This window comes from Coregonus lavaretus, assembly GCF_964263955.1.
Source record: "Coregonus lavaretus genome assembly, chromosome: 8".
NCBI lineage: Eukaryota > Metazoa > Chordata > Actinopteri > Salmoniformes > Salmonidae > Coregonus > Coregonus lavaretus.
In genome coordinates, this window is record NC_139995.1 from 29,332,231 (window position 1) to 29,353,746 (window position 21,516).

Genomic DNA, 21,516 nt, shown 5'->3' on the forward strand with positions numbered 1-21,516 from the left:
ACTCCAGAAAAATACGACGTCAAATCATGACGTCAGTGATCTTCAGGTTGGAAAGTCAGAGCTCTAGACAGAGGCCCAAGTTCCCGAGTTGGAATTTCAATTTGGATGACCGTTCAAATTGATTTTTCCCAGTCTGAACTCGTTTTTTTCCGAGTTCCCAGTTGTTTTGAATGCACTGAAGTCGGAAATCTGATATTTCCGACTTCCCAGTTCCTAGTTGTTTTGAATGGGGCATTGAAAGCGCCATTATTCCCGAACTCCGCCCACACGGCGCACTGGAATGATGCCACGTCCAAAACAATTGGGAACTCGGAAATCAAATCAAATGTTATTTGTCACATGCACCGAATACAACAGGTGTAGACCTTACCATGAAATGCTTACTTACAAGCCCTTAACCAACAATGCAGTTCAAGAAATAGAGTTAAGAAAACATTTACTAAATAAACTAAAGTAAAAAATAGAATAAAAAATAACACACTAAAATAACATAAGAATAACGAGGCTATATACAGGGGGTACCGGTACCAAGTCAATGTGTGTGTGTGTGGGGGGGGGGGGGGTACAGGTTAGTCGAGGTAATTTGTACATGTAGGTAGGGGTAAACTTACTCCGACTTCAGTGCGTTTATGACAACTGGAAACTCGGACAAAAACGAGCTCTGAAATGGGGAAAATTGTTTTGAACGGTCATCCAACTCGGAATTCCAAATCGGAAACTCGTGCATCTTTCTAGAGCTCCGACTTTCCGACCTGAAGATCACCGACGTCATGATTTGACCTCGGTTATTTCCGAGTTCCCAGTTGTCTTGAAAGCACCATGAAGCTCACACGCCCCCTGGTAAAACAACAGCAAATGGGCAACGATGCCTGTTTGATGGATATTCAAATAGGAGGAGTGGTCACCTTCATCGACTTCATGAAACCAACACAGAAGACAAGGACACCTGAGGAAGAGTGTATACAACAAAATACATGTTTTAAATGTGTTATATTTGTATAGTCTAGTCATTCAACTGTAGGATAAATAAAAAGGGGTTGCAATCTATAATGGATCCCAACGATTTCAACAGTGGCGGGCGATCATCAACTTTATCCGACAATAGACAACTGTTACCTGGTCATGGCCACTCGATTTTTGGAAAATTGGTCTCCGAGGCATCCGTGAAAAGGCAAGCGGTAAAGAGACACCATCATAAACACAATCTGAAGCATCGGTATGAATTTCTTGAAACTCTTGGAAAAGGGACTTATGGAAAAGTGAAGAAAGCAATCGAGAGATCCGGTAGAATGGTACGTTTTTTATGCTTATCCTCATTTTCAATGTTATAATGAGTAGCCTTTTTAAATATTTCATAATTTGTCATTACAATTTCATAATGTTTTCAAGGTTTAGGCCTTTAATTCATCTATTGGCCTACTTTGATGGTCTAATTATGTAGACTTGTGTTTATTATTTTTACATTATGCCTATAGCCTACATTCTGTGTTACACTACATGACCAAAAGTATGTGGACACCAGCTCGTCGAACATCTCATTCCAAAATCATGTGCATTAATATGGAGTTGGTCCCCCCCTTTGCTGGTCTAATTATGTAGACTTGTATTTATTCTTTTTACATTATGCCTACATTCTGTGTTACACTACATGACCAAAAGTATGTGGACACCAGCTCGTCGAACATCTCATTCCAAAATCATGTGCATTAATATGGAGTTGGTCCCCCCTTTGCTGCTATAACAGCCTCCACTCATCTGGGAAGGCTTTCCACTAGATGTTGGAACATTGCAGCGGGGACTTGCTTCCTTTCAGCCGCAAACTCATTAGTGAGGTCAGGCACTGATATTGGGCGATTAGGCCTGGCTCGCAGTCAGCGTTCCAATTCATCCCAAGGTGTTCGATGGGGTTGAGGTCAGGGCTCTGTGCAGGCCAGTCAAGTTCTTCCACACCGATCTCGGCAAACCATTTCTGTATGGACCTCGCTTTGTGCACAGGGGCATTGTCATGCTGAAACAGGAAAGGGCATTCCGCAAATTGTTGCCACAAAGTTGGAAGCACAGAATCGTCTAGAATGTCATTGTATGCTGTAGTATTAAGATTTCCCTTAACTGAAACTAAGGGGCCTAGCCCGAACCATGAAAAACAGCCCCAGACCATTATTCCTTCTCCACCAAACTTTACAGTTGGCACTATGCATTGGGGCAGGTAGCATTCTCCTGGCATCCGCCAAACCAAGATTTGTCCGTCGGACTGCCAGATGGTGAAACGTGATTCATCATTCCAGAGAACGCTTTTCCACTGCTCCTGAGTCCAATGGCGGTGAGCTTTACACCACTCCAGCCGACGCTTGGCATTGCGCATGGTGATCTCAGGCTTGTGTGCGGCTGCTCGGCCATGGAAACCCATTTTCATGAAGCTCCCGACCAACAGTTCTTGTGCTGACGTTGCTTCTAGAGGCAGTTTGGAACTCGGTAGTGAGTGTTGCAACTGAGGACAGATGATTTTTACGCGATACGTGCTTCAGCACTCGGTGGTCCTGTTCTGTGAGTTTGTCTGGCCTACCACTTCACGGCTGAGCCGTTGTTGCTCCTTGACGTTTCCACTTCACAATAACAGCACTTACAGTTGACTTGGGCAGCTCTAGCAGGGCAGAAATTTGACGAACTGACTTGTTGGAAAGGTGGCATCCTATGATGGTGTCACATTGAAAGACACTGAGCTCTTCAGTAAGGCCATTTTACTGTCAGTGTTTGTCTATGGAGATTGCATGGCTGTGTGCTCGATTTTATACACCTGTCAGCAACGAGTGTGGCTGAAATGGCCAAATCCACTCATTTGAAAGGGTGTCCTCATACTTATATATACGCATATATATATTATTTATCTGATGCCATGTCAGACCAAATTGTTGTGTTATGTTGTACAGAGGAGACTGAAGCAAGCACACAAAGTTGTGTATGTTCTGTCATGACTCACTCAAAGTACAATGACACAAAATAATGACACACTGTGACTGGTTCACCAGGAGCTTGAATGGACTTTCCTTTAAAAACAAAAAACAGGTCTTTCCATTAGCACACCCATATCTAGTTTACACTGTAGAAACTCCTAAAGGTGGGTGATGGTATGTATTATTTTGCCTCTAAGGCCCATACCATTAGCTGCGTGCAGCCTGCATTAGAAAGAGAAACATGTTTTGATGAGACTTTATAACGCAGTAGGCTACAACATCAGCAATAGATTCATTCTGTGATCTTTTCCACACTGTAATCTACCCTTGTTTGGTTGGATCTACTAAGACTAAACATGTCCAGTCTATTGAACACCCAACATGTTAGAACAAAGAGGCACCAAACTGGCCTGTAGCCTATTCTACAATGCCTGCCTGGCAGTGAATAGCTCTGTGGGCAGACAGTTGGCAACTTGACACTATGGTATCAGAGTTTCTGGGAAGGCACGCCACTTTCTATTTACCCTCCATTTTGGAATGTGTTGAGTAAAGATTTAGCCAAATGTATGTTTGAGTAAGAGTTCAACAGTTAAGACAACAGGACATGCTCTGGGATGGTTCAGTACAGTCCAATAAACCTCCCATATCTCCAGACCATAACGATGTATGTGCACTTCTTATCTGTCCTGTAGAACATCTCCAAACAGTCTGAGCTCATTATATTCATTCACCTCTTGGGTACGTTGTATACTTGGCAATAGATGCCAATGGCTATGAATGACCTTCATTCAGTACTGACAATTGAGAGCCATACTGGAAAAATACATTGTTAATATAGTATAGTTTCCAACAGGGCATTAAAAGTGTAGTTCTCATCTAATCAAACACAAGACCGAAATGTGTGTAACATGTTCCTGTGTCAAGGGCAACCGACCTCCAAATACATAAATTGAATGCAGGGGATTTGAAATGCAAGAGTTAGATGGATAACAACCATTCCCTTGTAGTTCACTAACAAATACGTGGGTTAGCAAAGTGAAAGTCGATGTCCCAAAATCTCTCAACACTTTGGAGGTCTCGCATAATCCTGTCCCCATGGTATTTATTATGTGTAAAATGTGACACCGAGGTGTAATCTGTAACCCAGATTTGTCCTTTTAAAGGACACTGGAGTTTTGGTGTCTCCTGATGGGGTGATAGTTGGTCACCCTAAAATGGCTCTCTAATCTAGGCCTACCTCTCAGGTATGGAGGAGGGACAGCTGGGTAAATTCCCACCAGGCTGAGGTGCATTCCTGTCCTGTGGCCTAGAGGCAAAAAGAGAGGGGGATGGGAGAATGAGGTAAAAAAAAAAAACCTGATCTGACATATTTACTTGTGATTATTCACAATTTGTTTGCTGACAAACATCAAACATTCAGTATGTCATTTGTGTGTTCATAACAAATAATACAGATTGGTCAGTATCAGTGAATTAACCTCAGTGAACAGTCGCAGCAGTTTTGTAGCCAAAACTAGGCAACATTGGGTCATAACACAATGCCTCTATGGTATAACCTTGGACTTCTGTCATATTGATCAGAAGAGAGGGGGGTTGGAGAGAGGAGGGCAATGGTTTTGTTTTTTTAACTGTTAGCAAAAAAAAAGTGAATCTATTTGTCACAGAGAGATTGAGCACGCCCCCATTCTCATCGACGGGGCTGTAGTGGAACAGGTTGAGCGCTTCAAGTTCCTTGGTGTCCACATCACCAACAAACTATCATGGTCCAAACACACCAAGACAGTCGTGAAGAGGGCACGACAAAGCCTATTCCCCCTCAGGAGACTGAAAAGATTTGGCATGGGTCCTCAGATCCTCAAAAAATTCTACAGCTGCACCATCGAGAGCATCCTGACTGGTTGCATCACCGCGGTGTCAGAGGAAGGCCCTCAAAATTGTCAAAGACTCCAGCCACCCTAGTCATAGACTGTTCTCTCTGCTACCGCACGGCAAGCGGTACCGGAGTGCCAAGTCTAGGTCCAAAAGAATTCTCAACAGCTTCTACCCCCAAGCCATAAGACTCCTGAACAGCTAATCATGGCTACCCGGACTATTTGCACTGCCCCCCCACCCCATCAATCAATCAATCAATCAATTTTATTTTATATAGCCCTTCTTACATCAGCTAATATCTCGAAGTGCTGTACAGAAACCCAGCCTAAAACCCCAAACAGCTAGTAATGCAGGTGTAGAAGCACGGTGGCTAGGAAAAACTCCCTAGAAAGGTGAAAACCTAGGAAGAAACCTAGAGAGGAACCAGGCTATGAGGGGTGGCCAGTCCTCTTCTGGCTGTGCCGGGTGGAGATTATAACAGAACCATGCCAAGATGTTCAAAAATGTTCATAAGTGACAAGCATGGTCAAATAATAATCAGGAATAAATCTCAGTTGGCTTTTCATAGCCGATCATTAAGAGTTGAAAACAGCAGGTCTGGGACAGGTAGGGGTTCCATAACCGCAGGCAGAACAGTTGAAACTGGAATAGCAGCAAGGCCAGGCGGACTGGGGACAGCAAGGAGTCACCACGGCCGGTAGTCCCGACGTATGGTCCTAGGGCTCAGGTCTCTCAGTTGGCTTTTCATAGCCGATCATTAAGAGTTGAAAACAGCAGGTCTGGGACAGGTAGGGGTTTCGTAGCCGCAGGCAGAACAGTTGAAACTGGAATAGCAGCAAGGCCAGGCGGACTGGGGACAGCAAGGTGTCATCATGCCCGGTAGTCCTGACATATGGTCCTAGGGCTCAGGTTCTCAGAGAGAAAGAGAGAACGAGAGAATTAGAGAGAGCATACTTAAATTCACACAGGACACTGGATAAGACAGGAGAAGTACTCCAGGTATAACCAACTAACCCCAGCCCCCCGACACATAAACTACTGCAGCATAAATACTGGAGGCTGAGACAGGAGCGGTCCGGAGACACTGTGGCCCCATCCGAAGAAACCCCCGGACAGGGCCAAACAGGAAGGATATAACCCCACCCACTCCGCCAAAGCACAGCCCCCGCACCACTAGAGGGATATCCCCAACCACCAACTTACAATCCTGAGACAAGGCCGAGTATAGCCCACAGAGGTCTCCACCACAGCACAAACCAAGGGGGGGGGGGCGCCAACCCAGACAGGAAGATCACGTCAGTAACTCAACCCACTCAAGTGACGCACCCCTCCCAGGGACGGCATGAAAGAGCACCAGCAAGCCAGTGACTCAGCCCCTGCAACAGGGTTAGAGGCAGAGAACCCCAGTGGAGAGGGGAACCGGCCTGGCAGAGACAGCAAGGGCTGTTCGTTGCTCCAGCCTTTCCGTTCACCTTCACACTCCTGGGCCAGACTACACTCAATCATATGACCTACTGAAGAGATAAGTCTTCAGTAAAGACTTAAAGGTTGAGACCGAGTCTGCGTCTCTCACATGGTTAGGCAGACTGTTCCATAAAAATGGAGATCTATAGGAGAAAGCCCTGCCTCCCGCTGTTTGCTTAGAAATTCTAGGGACAATTAGGAGGCCTGCGTCTTGTGACCGTAGCGTACGTATTGGTATGTACGGCAGGACCAACTCGGAAAGATAGGTAGGAGCAAGCCCATGTAACGCTTTATAGGTTAACAGTAAAACCTTGAAATCAGCCCTTGCCTTAACAGGAAGCCAGTGTAGGGAAGCTAGCACTGGAGTAATATGATCAAATTTCTTGGTTCTAGTCAGGATTCTAGCAGCCGTATTTAGCACTAACTGAAGTTTATTTAGTGCTTTATCCGGGTAGCCGGAAAATAGAGCATTGCAGTAGTCTAACCTAGAAGTAACAAATGCATGGATTAATTTTTCTGCATCATTTTTGGACAGAAAATTTCTGATTTTTGCAATGTTACGTAGATGGAAAAAAGCTGTCCTTGAAACAGTCTTGATATGTTCGTCAAAAGAGAGATCAGGGTCAAGAGTAACGCCGAGGTCCTTCACAGTTTTATTTGAGACGACTTTACAACCATCAAGATGAATTGTCAGATTTAACAGAAGATCTCTTTGTTTCTTGGGACCTAGAACAAGCATCTCTGTTTTGTCCGAGTTTAAAAGTAAAAAGTTTTCAGCCATCCACTTCCTTATGTCTGAAACACAGGCTTCTAGCGAGGGCAATTTTGGGGCTTCACCATGTTTCATTGAAATGTACAGCTGTGTGTCATCCGCATAGCAGTGAAAGTTAACATTATGTTTTCGAATAACATCCCCAAGAGGTAAAATATATAGTGAAAACAATAGTGGTCCTAAAACGGAACCTTGAGGAACACCGAAATGTACAGTTGATTTGTCGGAGGACAGACCATTCACAGAGACAAACTGATATCTTTCCGACAGGTAGGATCTAAACCAGGCCAGAACTTGTCCGTGTAGACCAATTTGGGTTTCCAGTCTCTCCAAAAGAATGTGGTGATCGATGGTGTCAAAGGCAGCACTAAGGTCTAGTAGCACGAGGACAGATGCAGAGCCTCGGTCTGACGCCATTAAAAGGTCATTTACCACCTTCACAAGTGCAGTCTCAGTGCTATGATGGGGTCTAAAACCAGACTGAAGCATTTCGTATACATTGTTTGTCTTCAGAAAGGCATCCTTTTTACGCTGCTGCTACTCTGTTAATTATTTATGCATAGTCACTTTAACTCTACCCACATGTACATATTACCTCAACTACCTCAACTAGCCGGTGCCCCCGCACATTGACTCTGCAACGGTACCCCCCTGTATATATAGCCTCCCTACTGTTATTTTATTTTACTTCTGCTCTTTTTTTTCTCAACACTTTTTTTGTTGTTGTTTTATTTTTACTTTTTTTGTTAAAAATAAATGCACTGTTGGTTAAGGGCTGTAAGTAAGCATTTCACTGTAATGTCTGCACCTGTTGTATTCGACGCATGTGACCAATAAAATTTGATTTGATTTGATTAATGGACAGAGATTAATGGACCCCAACCCTGCATCCTGACCAGTAAAGGTGATGTTAAACATCAATATTCAGTTTCACATTTCATTACACTATTCATCATTTACCATTAGGGAAGCAGGAAACACAATTCGTAGGAAAGAACACAAGGGGATTTTATATAGGTGTTTCCTTTGATGTGGTCACATAATAGGACTGGATTGTTCCATAAGGACATAGATGGATTTCCATTTGGGGCAATTCCACAGGAACAGAAAGATGCTCACACCCTTCTTGACTGTGGACATGCACAAGCATGAAGAAACATTTCTCATTATATTTTGAGATAGAAGCAGGGAGAAAACAACAAGGTGAACAATCTATGCTGACCTCCAAAACATGCATGTGTCAACAAATAATCCTGGCTTGTTTGGCCATTAAAGTCCATGCTAAATCAGCTGGGGTTGGCCCTTTCCAAGCAGTGTGCTGTTAAAGATTGGACTGTTTACTGTGAGGAAACATCCTGAGAGAATTGAAGAAAGTGACGATTGGAAATCCCCTCCCGAAACTTCTGTATAGATAAAAGTGTTGTGTCTGCATACCTGGCTGGGGTGGCTGTATCATCACACATGGCTCGTTCGAAGAAATGGGTGCATTTTGGACAATGTCTGTCAACCCTGTTATGGACACTTACTGTATGTAACTGCCTAACTATTATTTAAAACCATGTTTGAGATGACATTTGATTTTTCATTGATCAAGTATCCCTTAAACAAATAAACTCACACACATCAAACTGATAAAGTTAGTTGGGCCTCTAACTGGTTTGACAATAGCAGGGTTGAGGTTTTAGGTGAAGATCGGCCAATACTCCTCATGTGGTGACGAGCATGGGACAAAATGGTGTTCATGAAATTAGGAATGATTTATTTGACATGTATTTTATCAGGGAGTCATACTGAGACCAAGGACTCTTTTACAGATGAGCCCTGAATTACATAAATTACAGAAAATACACACATCAAAATGCAAGTAGAAAGAAAAACACAATCATAAAAAACAAACACATTCATCAGTAATAAGGTCCTCAATCAGCTTTCTGAATTGCCTTAGAGGCACCAAAACATCAAATTTAAGAACATTTTGAAGATTGTTCAACAAATAAGGTGCAAGAAATCTAAAAGCTGATTTACCAAACTCCGTAGAGACCAAACACATTTCCAGAGTTGGCCATCCCTGAGACCGGGTGTGGTAACTCGTATGTCTGAAGTTTAGTAAAGATGTTCGATTCCCTCGGGGGGCCAGTATGAAAATGTATGCACTCACTAAAAACTGTGTCGCTCTGGATAAGAGCGTCTGCTAAATGACTAAAAATGTAAATGTTCCAGACATAACTTTAATTTGATTTAAACATTAATTTACTTAACGAACAGGATTGACGTGTTAAACTCAACCACCTCAGTCAAAGATGATAAAACAATTATAAATATTCCAAAAAGAGAGACTTACTTCCTTTTCCACCATGCTGTTCAGAGGACCCAAATTATGTCACCTGCTGTGAATCATTTAACTTTGTGGAATGGTCCATTGTTTTAAAGTGGTAAATTGTACGCATAACAGGATTGGCCTTAAAATTTGTGACAGATGTAAATGCATCACTAATCACATAAATATAAATAATAATTTTCAGAAATGACTTTGTCAAAGCAGCAAAATAACTAGGCCTTTACAATAATGATGATGAAACTTGGATACATTTTTGGATTAAGTGGGTTGAAATCTTCCTAGAAGTGACACAGGGACATGTCAAAATGCTGAATTTTGGTACTTTACCATTTCAATATCGGTGCGTAATTTCTACTTTTAGAAATTATGCACCGATATTAGCTCAACTGTAGCTCAATTGGTAGAGCATGGCGCTTGTAACGCCAGGGTAGTGGGTTCGATCCCTGGGACCACCCAGACGTAAAAATGTATGCGCACATGACTGTAAGTCGCTTTGGATAAAAGCGTCTGCTAAATGGCTTATTATTATATTATTACTTTTAAATATAAAAGGGACGCAAAAAGGCACTCATTTCATGGAACGACCCACATACAGTGCATTTGGAAAGTATTCAGACCCCTTCACTTTTTCCACATTTTGTTACGTTACAGCCTTATTCTAAAATGGAATACATTTTAGTTTTTCCTCATCAATCTACACACTACCCCATAATGACAAAGCGAAAATAGGTTTTTAGAAATTTTTGCAAATGTATTAAAAATAAAAAAAACATACCTTATTTACATAAGTATTCAGACCCTTTGCTACGAGACTCAACATTTTGCTCGGGTGCATCCTGTTTCCATTGATCATCCTTGAGATGTTTCTACAACTTGATTGGAGTCCACCTGTGGTAAATTCAATTGATTTGGACATGATTTGGAAAGACACACACATGTCTCTGTATAGTCCCACAGTTGACAGCGCATGTCAGAGCAAAAAGGTCAAAGGAATTGTCCGTAGAGCTCCGAGACAGGATTGTGTTGAGGCACAGATCTGGGGAAGGGTACCAAAGCATTTCTGCAGAATTGAAGGTCCTCAAGAACACAGTGGCCTCCATCATTCTTAAATGGAAGAAGTTTGGAACCACCAAGACTCTTCCTAGAGCTGGCCGCCCAGCCAAACTGAGCAATCAGGGGAGAAGGGCCTTGGTCAGGGAGGTGACCAAGAACTCGATGGTCACTCTGACAGAGCTCCAGAGTTCCTCTGTGGAGATGGGAGAACCTTCCAGAAGGACAACCATCTCTGCAGCACTCCACCAATCAGGCCTTTATGGTAGAGTAGCCAGTCGGAAGCCACTCCTCAGTAAAAGGCACATGACAGCCTGCTTGAAGTTTGCCAAAAGGCACCTAAAGGAATCTCAGACCATGAGAAATAAGATTCTCTGGTCTGATGAAACCAAGATTGAACTCTTTGGCCTGAATGCCAAGCATCACGTCTGGAGGAAACCTGGCACCATCCCTACGGTGAAGCATGGTGGTGGCAGCATCATGCTGTGGGGATGTTTTTCAACGGCAGGGACTGGGAGACTAGTCAGGATCGAGGGAAAGATGAACGGGGCAAAGTACAGCGAGATCCTTGATGAAAACCTTCTCCAGAGCGCTCAGTACCTCAGACTGGGGCGAAGGTTCACCTTCCAACAGGACAACGACCCTAAGCACACAGCCAAGACAATGCAGGAGTGGCTTCGGGACAAGTCTCTGAATGTCCTTGAGTGGCCCAGCCAGAGCCCGGACTTGAACCTGATCTAACATCTCTGGCGAGACCTGAAAATAGCTGTGCAGCGACGCTCCCCATCCAACCTGACAGAGCTTGAGAGGATCTGCAGAGAAGAATGGGAGAAACTCCCCAAATACAGGTGTGCCAAGCTTGTAGCGTCATACCCAAGAAGACTCGAGGCTATAATCCCTGCCAAAGGTGCTTCAACAAAGTACTGAGTAAAGGGTCTGAATACTTATGTAAATGTGATATTTCAGGGGGTTTTTAAAAATACATTTGCAAAAATGTCTAAACTTGTTTTTGCTTTGTCATAAAGGGGTATTGTGTGTGTAGAATGATGCGGGGGGGAGTGAAGGTCTGAATACTTCCCGAATGCACTGTATCATCAGTGACTAGGGCTAGGCTGACTTTCTAGACTGGAACTCTGTCAGACATGAGTTGAGTCTGGCTGAGACTGACTGAACCTGACATGTCATGTAAACTATTAACTTTTTAACTTCCTGCCTCAGGCCTGGGCCCCCAGTTAAACTGATATGACAAAGATTTTGTCACCATCACTGTGCAAAACTTCTCTGAATTGATGGGTGACCTCACTAGCGACTCTGCTGGCTGATGAGGAAGAAGCATTTCTCTCTGATCCATCTTCCTATATATTCCAGTCTAATGACACAGATGTATAACTCAATGCTGGGAGTGACCTTTAATACAATGGAGGGCATAATTTTCATCTACAGGCTCTATGTACAGCATTCTGTGTTCTCCTGCTGCTCCTATCCCTTTGTGAAATCCTGTATGTTACATAATCCAAGGAGCTTAATCTTTAGGCCAGCCTAAACGTCACCTTGCGCGTGTGTTTAGTCCTTACCACAGTGTTTTACAGGACCAGTATTTGGTGGCAATACTCCACCTGTATTGAGGAATAACTCACTAACATGATGTTAACACTAGCTCAGTGTGACTATTGAGTATTAGTTTGGCAATGAATCCAGTCAACAGACACAACAACAGAAGGATTCATCCTGAGGTATGTGACATTGATAGGAGAAGACGTATCCAGACTATGACTCATAGGAAGAGGACGCGAGTGTGTGAAGGTCTTGTCTGGCATTCCTCCTCCTCTCACTGAGTGTGTCTGTGGTCTTTATTATGGTGAATGTGAAGGGCTGAAGAAGACCCCACTCTCTAACCATCGGCTGCCCCTCATTACCCCTCTTCTCCCATTTTGATATGCTTCTGACGCACTCGGGGCAGTGTGGAATCCCAGACATCTAAACAAGCCTGCATCAAATAGGCTAAGACACATGCATACTCCTTCATGTACACATGGATAGAGTGCAATCTATTACACACACCAATTATACATACAAAAATATAAAAGGCATATAGGTGAACATTAGCACCAATCACAGATAACATCTCAACACGTATGTTTTACACAGACAACCATATACACACATACATGCTGACATTTAGTTACAGCCCTGCACATATGTCTACATGCAGTCACACCCTGATGCATGTGTGCATTTAAACTCTGTCACTTCTATTCAAATTCAAATGATCTAATTCTGGGCGCCTCACTGACGTCATACGAGACAATGCATTTCATCACAACAGACAGTACACTGTCCCCCCTTCTACTGCCCTGTCACAGTAGCACTGTGGTGTGTTTTCAGTTAACACTTTCAGCCCAATAACCCTCAGGCTATGGAAGGGTAAAGCTAAACTAAGATTCTGATTGCTCCTTTCATTTGGATAAATTATGTTTCTGATCTAATCTACATTTTGCCTAACCTCTTCTCCATGCTACATGTTGCCTAACATACTTGGCTAGGTTTTAAAAAACAAACAATTACTCACTTTGTTTAAGTTTGTTAAATCTTCCTGGCAGGTCCATTTGCTACTGTTTGTATGGATTTTAACATCTACTTGATAAACAGTCTTTCATTGTGTTTGGTTTCTGTGACATTCCCTTGGCAGGACTTGCTGCATTATTTAGTATAGTGATTGTCTTGGAGAATAAACTGATTAATGTTTAACCTGTCAGTGATGGTGGATACTTTATATCAGGTGTGTCAAACTCATTCCATGGAGGGCCTAGTGCAGGGATCATCAACTAGATTCAGCCGTGGGCCGATTTTTAATGTTTTTTGTTTTTGTTTTTTTTGCGGATGGTCAGGGGGCCGGAACATAATTAGGCAATAAGTCCAGAGAGGGTGTGGTATATGGCCATTATACCACAGCTAAGGGATGTTCTTATGCACGACGCAACTCGGAGTGCCTGGATACAGCCCTAAGCCGTGGTATATTGGCCATATACCACAAACCCCCGAGGTGCCTTATTGCTATTATAAACTGTTTACCAACATAATTAGAGCAGTAAAAATACATGTTTTGTCATACACGTGGTGTACAGTCTGATATACCACGTCTGTCAGCCAATCAGCATTCAGGGCTCGAACCACAGTTTTTATTATAAATAATTTTTAACAAATTGACTGCAAGAAGCCCAAACATATGTTTGACTGAAACATAATCATTTCAAACCTTGCTTACATTTTTATTATTTGTGGGAACACTTGGGAACAGATTTCTTAAATGGAAATCACTTGGAGCTCATTTCCTGGTGTTTTTACAGCCTTTTATGTCCAACAATGAACATTTAAAGAAAATATTCGGCCCGCGGGCCAGTTAGACAGCCCAGGCTTAGTGTCTGCTGGTTTTTGGTTTTTCCTTTCAATTAAGACCTAGACAACCAGGTGAGGGGAGTTCCTTACTAATCAGTGACCTTAATTCTTAATATTCTTAATTATGTTCTTTTACTTTTTAGATTTGAGTGTGTTAGATATTACTGCACTGTTGGAGCTAGGAGCATAAGCATTTAGCTACACCCGCAATAACATCTGCTAGATATGTGTATGCGACCAATAAAATGTGATTCGATTTTCATTCATCAATCAAGTACAAGGGAGGAGCGAAAACCCGCAGACACTTTGCCCTCTGTGGAATTAGTTTGACACGTGCATTATACGATCATATTACATTGAAAATGTTAAATTAAACAACACGGTTTGTTCTAATGCATACCTTTCTCAAAGCCTTATTTTATTGTTCTTCTCTTTACCTTTACCCAGGTTGCCATTAAGTCCATCAGAAAGGAAAAGATCCAGGATGAGCAGGACCTAGTGCACATTCGCAGAGAGATTGAGATCATGTCCGCACTCAATCACCCCTACATCATCACCATATATGAAGGTACACACATCTGTGTCTCAAATCCCCACTAGGAGCACTTTCACTTTTTAATTTAATTAGCTCTTTATTTAGATAGGGAAGTCACATTGAGACCCAGGTCGCGGTCAGCCCTGTTGGTTTTACAATAGTCACGCACTGATACAGTAGTAAAACTTCTCGGGAACAAGACAGTAAGATGTGATCAAATTGCATATGCGATGAAACGTGACACCAGAATAAGATGTTTTCACACTGAACTCTGTGGAGCACACGTCTTCCAGCAGAGTCTGGTCACGCAAGGCTTTGTTTGACATTGACCTATTCTTGGTTACATTACCCGCTGCAGTGCCCTCCGAGCTTCCCAATTCCCATCACCACTGACGTGTTGTCCCTGTAACAACCCATCCCGCCTACGTTGCTGTGTACCTTTGTCTGACAGTTCTCCCCCTGTGTGTTTTTCTGTGTGTGGCCTCGCAGTGTTCGAGAACAAGGACAAGATTGTGATTGTGATGGAGTATGCTAGCCGAGGTGACCTTTACGACTACATCTCTGAAAAGCAGAGGATCTCAGAACGTGAGGCCAGACACTTCTTCAGACAAATCGTGTCAGCTGTACACTACTGCCACAGGGTAAAGCATTGTCAACTGTACACTACTGCCACAGGTTAAGGCATTACATCTCTATTAGTCTGTCTTGACAGAGTATGAGATTTGGTTCTGAGATTAGCCTACATCTCTGTCCACTTGTTTAGTATTTACACATAGTGGTCTCATATAATTACAGCCATCTTTTTTTGTTTTCTTAAATCAGCCGAAACAAATCTCCATCAGTGCCCACAACTTGCTGTACCTCGTGGGCAGATTTGTGACGGGCACACAGGGACAGTAAGTAGGCAGGGAACCCCACTAGCCTGCCTGCTCATCAGCCTCCTCCCTAGAGTGCTGGCAAAGCCACCCTGGCAGTTACATAATGGGCATTATTCACCGTCGGCCAGCTCTGAAGGGTGAAATGAACCGTTAGGTTTATGGAGAGCCAGCGTCAGGGCCAAAGGCCACTGGTCTCAACACAAGCACACATACACACCCTCTCTCTGTCTCTCTCTCTAATGAGGATGCGAGGGAACAGACAGGCTCTGTGAACACACATACACATAGACAAACACACATGCGCACACACACATCTAATCGTTACTCCCCCAGGGCCCATAGTAGTGTTACAATCCCTGTGTCTAGAGTACATGGTTTAATAGTATACTGTTTTTCTGTACATTACAGTAAGAACCACTTAGGCCTGTTCTCTGTGAGAGGTAGGAAGAGTTTAGTACCATATTAAACCAACCTGAGTTGACAAAGTGAAGGAAATGGGCCAGTAAAAGGCTCTCTCTCTGCTACCCAGCTGTCTATTCTGTTTGTCTTTTGTCAGATATGTCAATACTTTTGGTACTTTATTGCTATTTGAGCTGTATAAAATTGCTCTTAGGCTGGTTGTTTAGTGGTAGAATATTGTTGGTCCAATAAAATGTGGTTCCTCATTAAATAAACTATTTTGTATTATCAATTTTATATACTGTACATTTAGAACCAAATGTATATCAAATCAATAAGTAGTATGTTCTGAACCCTTTTACAGTTACTAAAAGCATTATTCTATGTTCACTGGCTCTTGTATGTTTTCTTTACCTCATTGCAACATCAAATAAAAATGGAAATTCAGAATAGTTACATTTTAAACAAATTCTTGAGTGATTCTAACAGGAGTTGCAAGACCAAACTAGTTTGACCTGCATCAGAGGCATGCCCCCCCCTGTAGAGTGGAGGACAATGGAGCATAGCTGACATTCCAGAATAATCTTCTGTTGGAACAACCTCTGTTCTGACCCAAATGCTCAGAGGGCTTCACTCTTTTTATCTTTTTTTTTTTTCTTTTTTTTTACGCATTGTGGGCAAATAGCAAAGACTCATATCAGCCATCTTAGGTGTCAACTGTGTCAACATGAAGACCTTAATAGTTTATCTTCTTCCCATCACACAGAATGGGATAGTGCATCGGGACTTGAAGCTGGAGAACATTTTACTAGATGGAAAGGGCAATATTAAGGTATGGACAAAGGGCTACTGTGTCTCAACACCTGTGACAATCTACAATCTTTAGCATTTGCACACCTGAGGCATTCACACATAGGTCACTCTCATACATGCACAGTTCACACTGCAGTGTTGCTTGGAGAATTTACACATTAACAACTCTCACATACTGGTGGCAAACGATTCCTGTCATCCACTCCAATTCGGTTCTCTCTACTTTCACTTGTTTGTAGTTCCTAGTGTTCATTGATTAGTGATTGTACCTAATGGCAAACTTCTATTTGAATGTTGTTCCAGATTGCTGACTTTGGGCTGTCCAACCTGTACCGTGGTGATGAGTACCTGCAGACATTTTGTGGCAGCCCTCTGTATGCTTCTCCAGAGATTGTTAACGGGCGGCCGTACAAAGGGCCCGAGGTGGACACCTGGTCTCTGGGAGTTCTGCTCTACACCCTGGTCCACGGGGCCATGCCCTTCGATGGGCAAAACCACAAGAACCTGGTCCAGCAGATTAGCACTGGAAACTACCGCAAACCCACCAACCCTTCAGGTGAGCCTTTTACAGAGTATAGCCTCTCCTAACTGGGATGTAGGTCTGCCTTGTAGTGGTGTGTGTTTTAGTTATACAGTTGAAGTCGGAAGTTTACATACACTTAGGTTGGAGTCATTAAAACTTGTTTTTCAACCACCATTCTTGTTAACAAACTATAGTTTTGGCAAGTCGGTTAGGACATCTACTTTGTGCATGACACAAGTAATTTTTCCAACAATTGTTTACAGACAGATTATTTCACTTATAATTCACTGTATCACAATTCCAGTGGGTCAGAAGTTTACATACACTAAGTTGACTGTGCCTTTCAAACAGCTTGGAAAATTCCAGAAAATGATGTCATGGCTTTAGAAGCTTCTGATAGGCTAATTGACATTAATTGAGTCAATTGGAGGTGTACCTGTGGATGTATTTCAAGGCCTACCTTCAAACTCAGTGCCTCTTTGCTTGACATCATGGGAAAATCAAAAGAAATCAGCCAAGACCTCAGAAACATAATTGTAGACCTCCACAAGTCTGGTTCATCCTTGGGAGCAATTTCCAAACGCCTGAAGGTACCACGTTCATCTGTACAAACTATAGTACGCAAGTATAAACACCATGGGACCACGCAGCCGTCATACCGCTCAGGAAGGAGACGCGTTCTGTCTCCTAGAGATGAACGTACTTTGGTGCGAAAAGTGCAAATCAATCCCAGAACAACAGAAAAGGACCTTGTGAAGATGCTGGAGGAAACGGCATGTGCGAGCAAGGAGGCCTACAAACCTGACTCCAGCTCTGTCAGGAGGAATGGGACCACATTCACCCAACTTATTGTGGAAGGCTACCCGAAACGTTTGACCCAAGTTAAACAATTTAAAGGCAATGCTACCAAATACGAATTGAGTGTATGTAAACTTCTGACCCACTGGGAATGTGATGAAATAAATAAAAGCTGAAATAAATCATTCTCTGTACTATTATTCTGACATTTCACATTCTTAAAATAAAGTGGTGATCCTAACTGACCTAAAACAGGGAATTTTTACTAGGATTAAATGTCAGGAATTGTGAAAAACTGAGTTTAAATGTATTTGGCTAAGGTGTATGTAAACTTCCGACTTCAACTGTATCTTATTGTAGCCCAGCAGAGCTGTATCAGTTGTAAATACTGGTGTATGTTCTTCCTCCGTGTCTCAGATGCCTGTGGGTTGATTCGCTGGATGTTAATGGTGAATCCAGAGCGCAGAGCTACCATAGAGGAGATCGCTGGACACTGGTGGCTCAACTGGGGTTACCAGAAACCCCTACTGGCCGAGAGTGAGAACGCGACATTGCTACAACCAAGTGAGAAGACCTCTGCATCCACACAGCAGTCTGGAGGCTTTGCAAGCATTGCCAGTTGGCTGCGTCGAAACTCCCGGCCTTTACTGGAGAACAGCTCCAAGGTGCGCTGCCTGCTGCGGTCCCACGGGAGCGGTGGAGTGGACGTGGTGCGTCAGCGGTCCCTACGGAGGTCACGCAAGGAGAACAACGTCTCCCAGACAATGAATGATGGGGCCACCGCTCGGCCCTCCAAGGGCATACTGAAGAGACGAGGTAGCCTGAAGCAGAAAGCCCTCAGCGAGGCTACAACCCCAGTGATAGAGGAACCAGTGAGGGACTATGAACTCTCCACCCCAGCCCAGCCCCCACCTGTTGCATCGCTGCCCCGCAAAGGCATCTTGAAGAAACCAGCCGAGCGAGAGTCTGGCTACTACTCTTCCTCCCCAGACAGCAGTGATTCTGCCCAGACACCCCAGGCCCAGCTCTGCCCCTCAGCCCCGCCCCACCGAAAGGGCATCCTGAAGCGCCACGGCAAGTTCTCTTCAGGCGGCTTGCAGGAGTTTGGGTCTCTGGACCAGCTGGTGGCCTCCCTGCCAAGAGGGAGCACCAGAGCACGACCCAGCGGGGCAATCAGCGAGGACAGCATCCTCTCCTCAGAGTCCTTTGACCAGCTGGATCTGCCTGACCGCGTGGGGCCAGCGGCACCCAGCGAACGCCCAGCCAAGGGCACCATGAGAGGCTGCGTGTCCGCTGACAACCTCCTGGACATCCGAGAGGAGGGGCTTGGGCAAGACCTGCTGAGGCAGAGAGGACCCTGGGACATGGCCTGTTATCAGTCTGGGGTGGCTGACAGCGCTTTCTCCATCACAGACTGTGAGAATGTGACAGAAGCCTACAAGCATGCCATGGTGATCGGAGGAGTTGCAGCCAGCTGAGGACCAGCAAGTGTCCAAGGACAGTATAATACAGCATTCTCAAAGGACACAGAGACTGAGGCAGTTGTGTTTAAAGTTGGCTGACAACTGAACACATTTGTGGTAATGTGTGACTTGATAGCCAAAGTGGTATAGGAGAAGTGAGTAGCTACAGTAGCCACTCGTGATGTGACATTGTTTTGATGCAGTCCTACTTGACCAAAAACAGTCTAGCAAAGGGAGAAAGAATCTAGGCTCATATCAGACTCATTGCTAGTTTAGACAAACATTGTAAAATAAATGCCTTTCAATTAGCTAACTAAATCAGAGGTTTGAGATATTCCCATTTTTTTGTTTATTTGCCAGGGATATCCTGTTCAATACAATAATGTTTTCAGTCACTAAATGTCAGAATAACAGAGGTTAGTTAGTGTTTTTCAAAAATATTGGTAGCTGTTAATTGTGACATTTTGTCTGGATCAAGTTCCAATTGGCTTTGGGGGTTTTTCAATGTTGACTTTTGGATTTTGATTTCAAAATGTAGCATTTTTGTTCAAGGTTTGAGGGAATTGACAGTTCAATACCAAAGATAAAATGTGAAAACAACATGTTGAGCACTATTTTTTCTGTTCAATCACCATGTTAATAAGACAGGTTCATCTGGGCCTGCAGAGCTGAATTCTACTACTGACTGTTATGATTCAACTTTTAGAACTGGAATTTATTTACACCTGGAGAGATGACTCACAATAATAAGTAAAGGTAATAATGACTTAAATGACATCATTTAAGTGGCAATCTGTAGTTGGTACATCCATTATTAGACTTTTAAATTAATTAAGAATATAACTTATAGATGCCTCATCAGCTTAGTTCAACTGTCGTACCCCATCAGAACCCAAAATATGAGTTTGTTATACTCCTTTGTTTTAAACAATGTATAGTCTCAAACCATGGTTAAAACTATAATCTTTAAATCATGGATGGTCTCTCCCTGTATACATAGCTCTGTACATTTTGAGTGGTTACATTTCTCCAGCCCCACCCCTCAGCTGTTTACCGGGTTACCGCTTTGTTATTGTTTAAACTGCAGATTGCTCCTTTAAGCAATGAGGCACACTAGCAAGAACGTGTAGAACCTGCTTCTATTCTATTCAGCCTAAGTTTACTCAGTGCATTTCACATGAAAAGGGGGGTTTACAGTAAATGTTAAGTACCTCAGTCTTTTGGCGGGTTAAGTATTGCAGCAGTATTCCAGCAGTTCTCTAGAACTAAACCGTGATCTGTAGCATGTGTGGTAACTAGTTAATGTGTAACCTCCCCAGACAGTGAACTGAAGAACTAGTCCAGACCGATACATGTGACATTTTTATGAGTTGATTAATTTACAAGGATGGGTCTAAAGGTGCGTTTCGGTTTCCCGGTAACAGCAGGTGGCCAAAGACTGGTATTTGTGACTTTATGATGTGCCCTCTGGGCATTTCAAATCAAATTGGATTCCAGCATTTCATGATAATGACCAGGATTGATTCAATTTATTCTGTTTTTAACACCTTAAAACATTATTAATGCTATTAAAAACTGTGCCTAGGAGCTGCTCAATCAGACTATTGAAACCTGATAATTATATAAAATGTTTCAGGGTTCACTTGAATGTGGAACAAATTGCACATGATGCTTCGCACATGGGGCTACAACATCAAGTTGCTGTTCAATGACTGGAATGTGGTGATTTCTTATTGTTGGTTTTTAATAGGTTGCTTTTAGATTGATTTAACACTGTAGGGGTAAAGGGGAAATAGAACTCTTGGTTTTATTAGTATACAAGAGCGGTCAACAATGGAGGTTAAAACGCAAAGATATTCACACGTTGATGCTCAAACAGATTCAGGTGATTTTTCAGTATTATACAGGAACTACAAACCTTTCATACAGTTCCATTAAGTGACCTAATTGCGTTTTTGTCAGTTGTTAGCCAACTCATGTCAACAAAACCATAAAAATATGTTGTCATGTTAATAGATACAGGTAAATATAAGCAATTATGTTTTTCATGAGTGGGACGTGATCCATGTTTGCCCGGCTTATCTGTCAGCTTGTGCTCTGTCCCACTGATCTGACTTGGCCCAGTGAATCATAAAAAAATAAACTATACCCATATGAATGATTCCTTCATTGTCTTTGACCTCGTTTGGGGCATTTATGGTAGTTGTGGCATTACTATTGATTTAGTAGGCTGATTATGGTAGAACGCTGATACCAGAAAACAA

General features: G+C 43.0%; 1 protein-coding gene across 1 annotated transcript; it reads left to right on the forward strand.

Annotated features, from left to right (window-relative positions):
- Positions 1–926: 926 nt before the first annotated feature.
- On the forward strand, positions 927–21,416 carry nuak2 (NUAK family, SNF1-like kinase, 2). Its single transcript, XM_084167851.1, has 6 exons — positions 927–1,292; positions 14,291–14,411; positions 14,868–15,019; positions 16,422–16,487; positions 16,772–17,024; positions 18,207–21,416. The coding sequence occupies exons 1-6, from the start codon at positions 1,050–1,052 to the stop codon at positions 19,265–19,267; spliced, it is 1,896 nt and encodes a 631-aa protein (XP_084023977.1). The 5' UTR covers positions 927–1,049; the 3' UTR covers positions 19,268–21,416.
- Positions 21,417–21,516: the final 100 nt, after the last annotated feature.

Bases quoted from the DNA above. Each gene is read 5' to 3' on its own strand.
- nuak2 (XM_084167851.1), top strand. From the start codon at position 1,050: ATGGATCCCAACGATTTCAACAGTGGCGGGCGATCATCAACTTTATCC. The intron at 1,293-14,290 runs GTACGTTTTTTA...ACCTTTACCCAG, and splicing joins TCGAGAGATCCGGTAGAATG to GTTGCCATTAAGTCCATCAG. The intron at 17,025-18,206 runs GTGAGCCTTTTA...TCCGTGTCTCAG, and splicing joins CAAACCCACCAACCCTTCAG to ATGCCTGTGGGTTGATTCGC.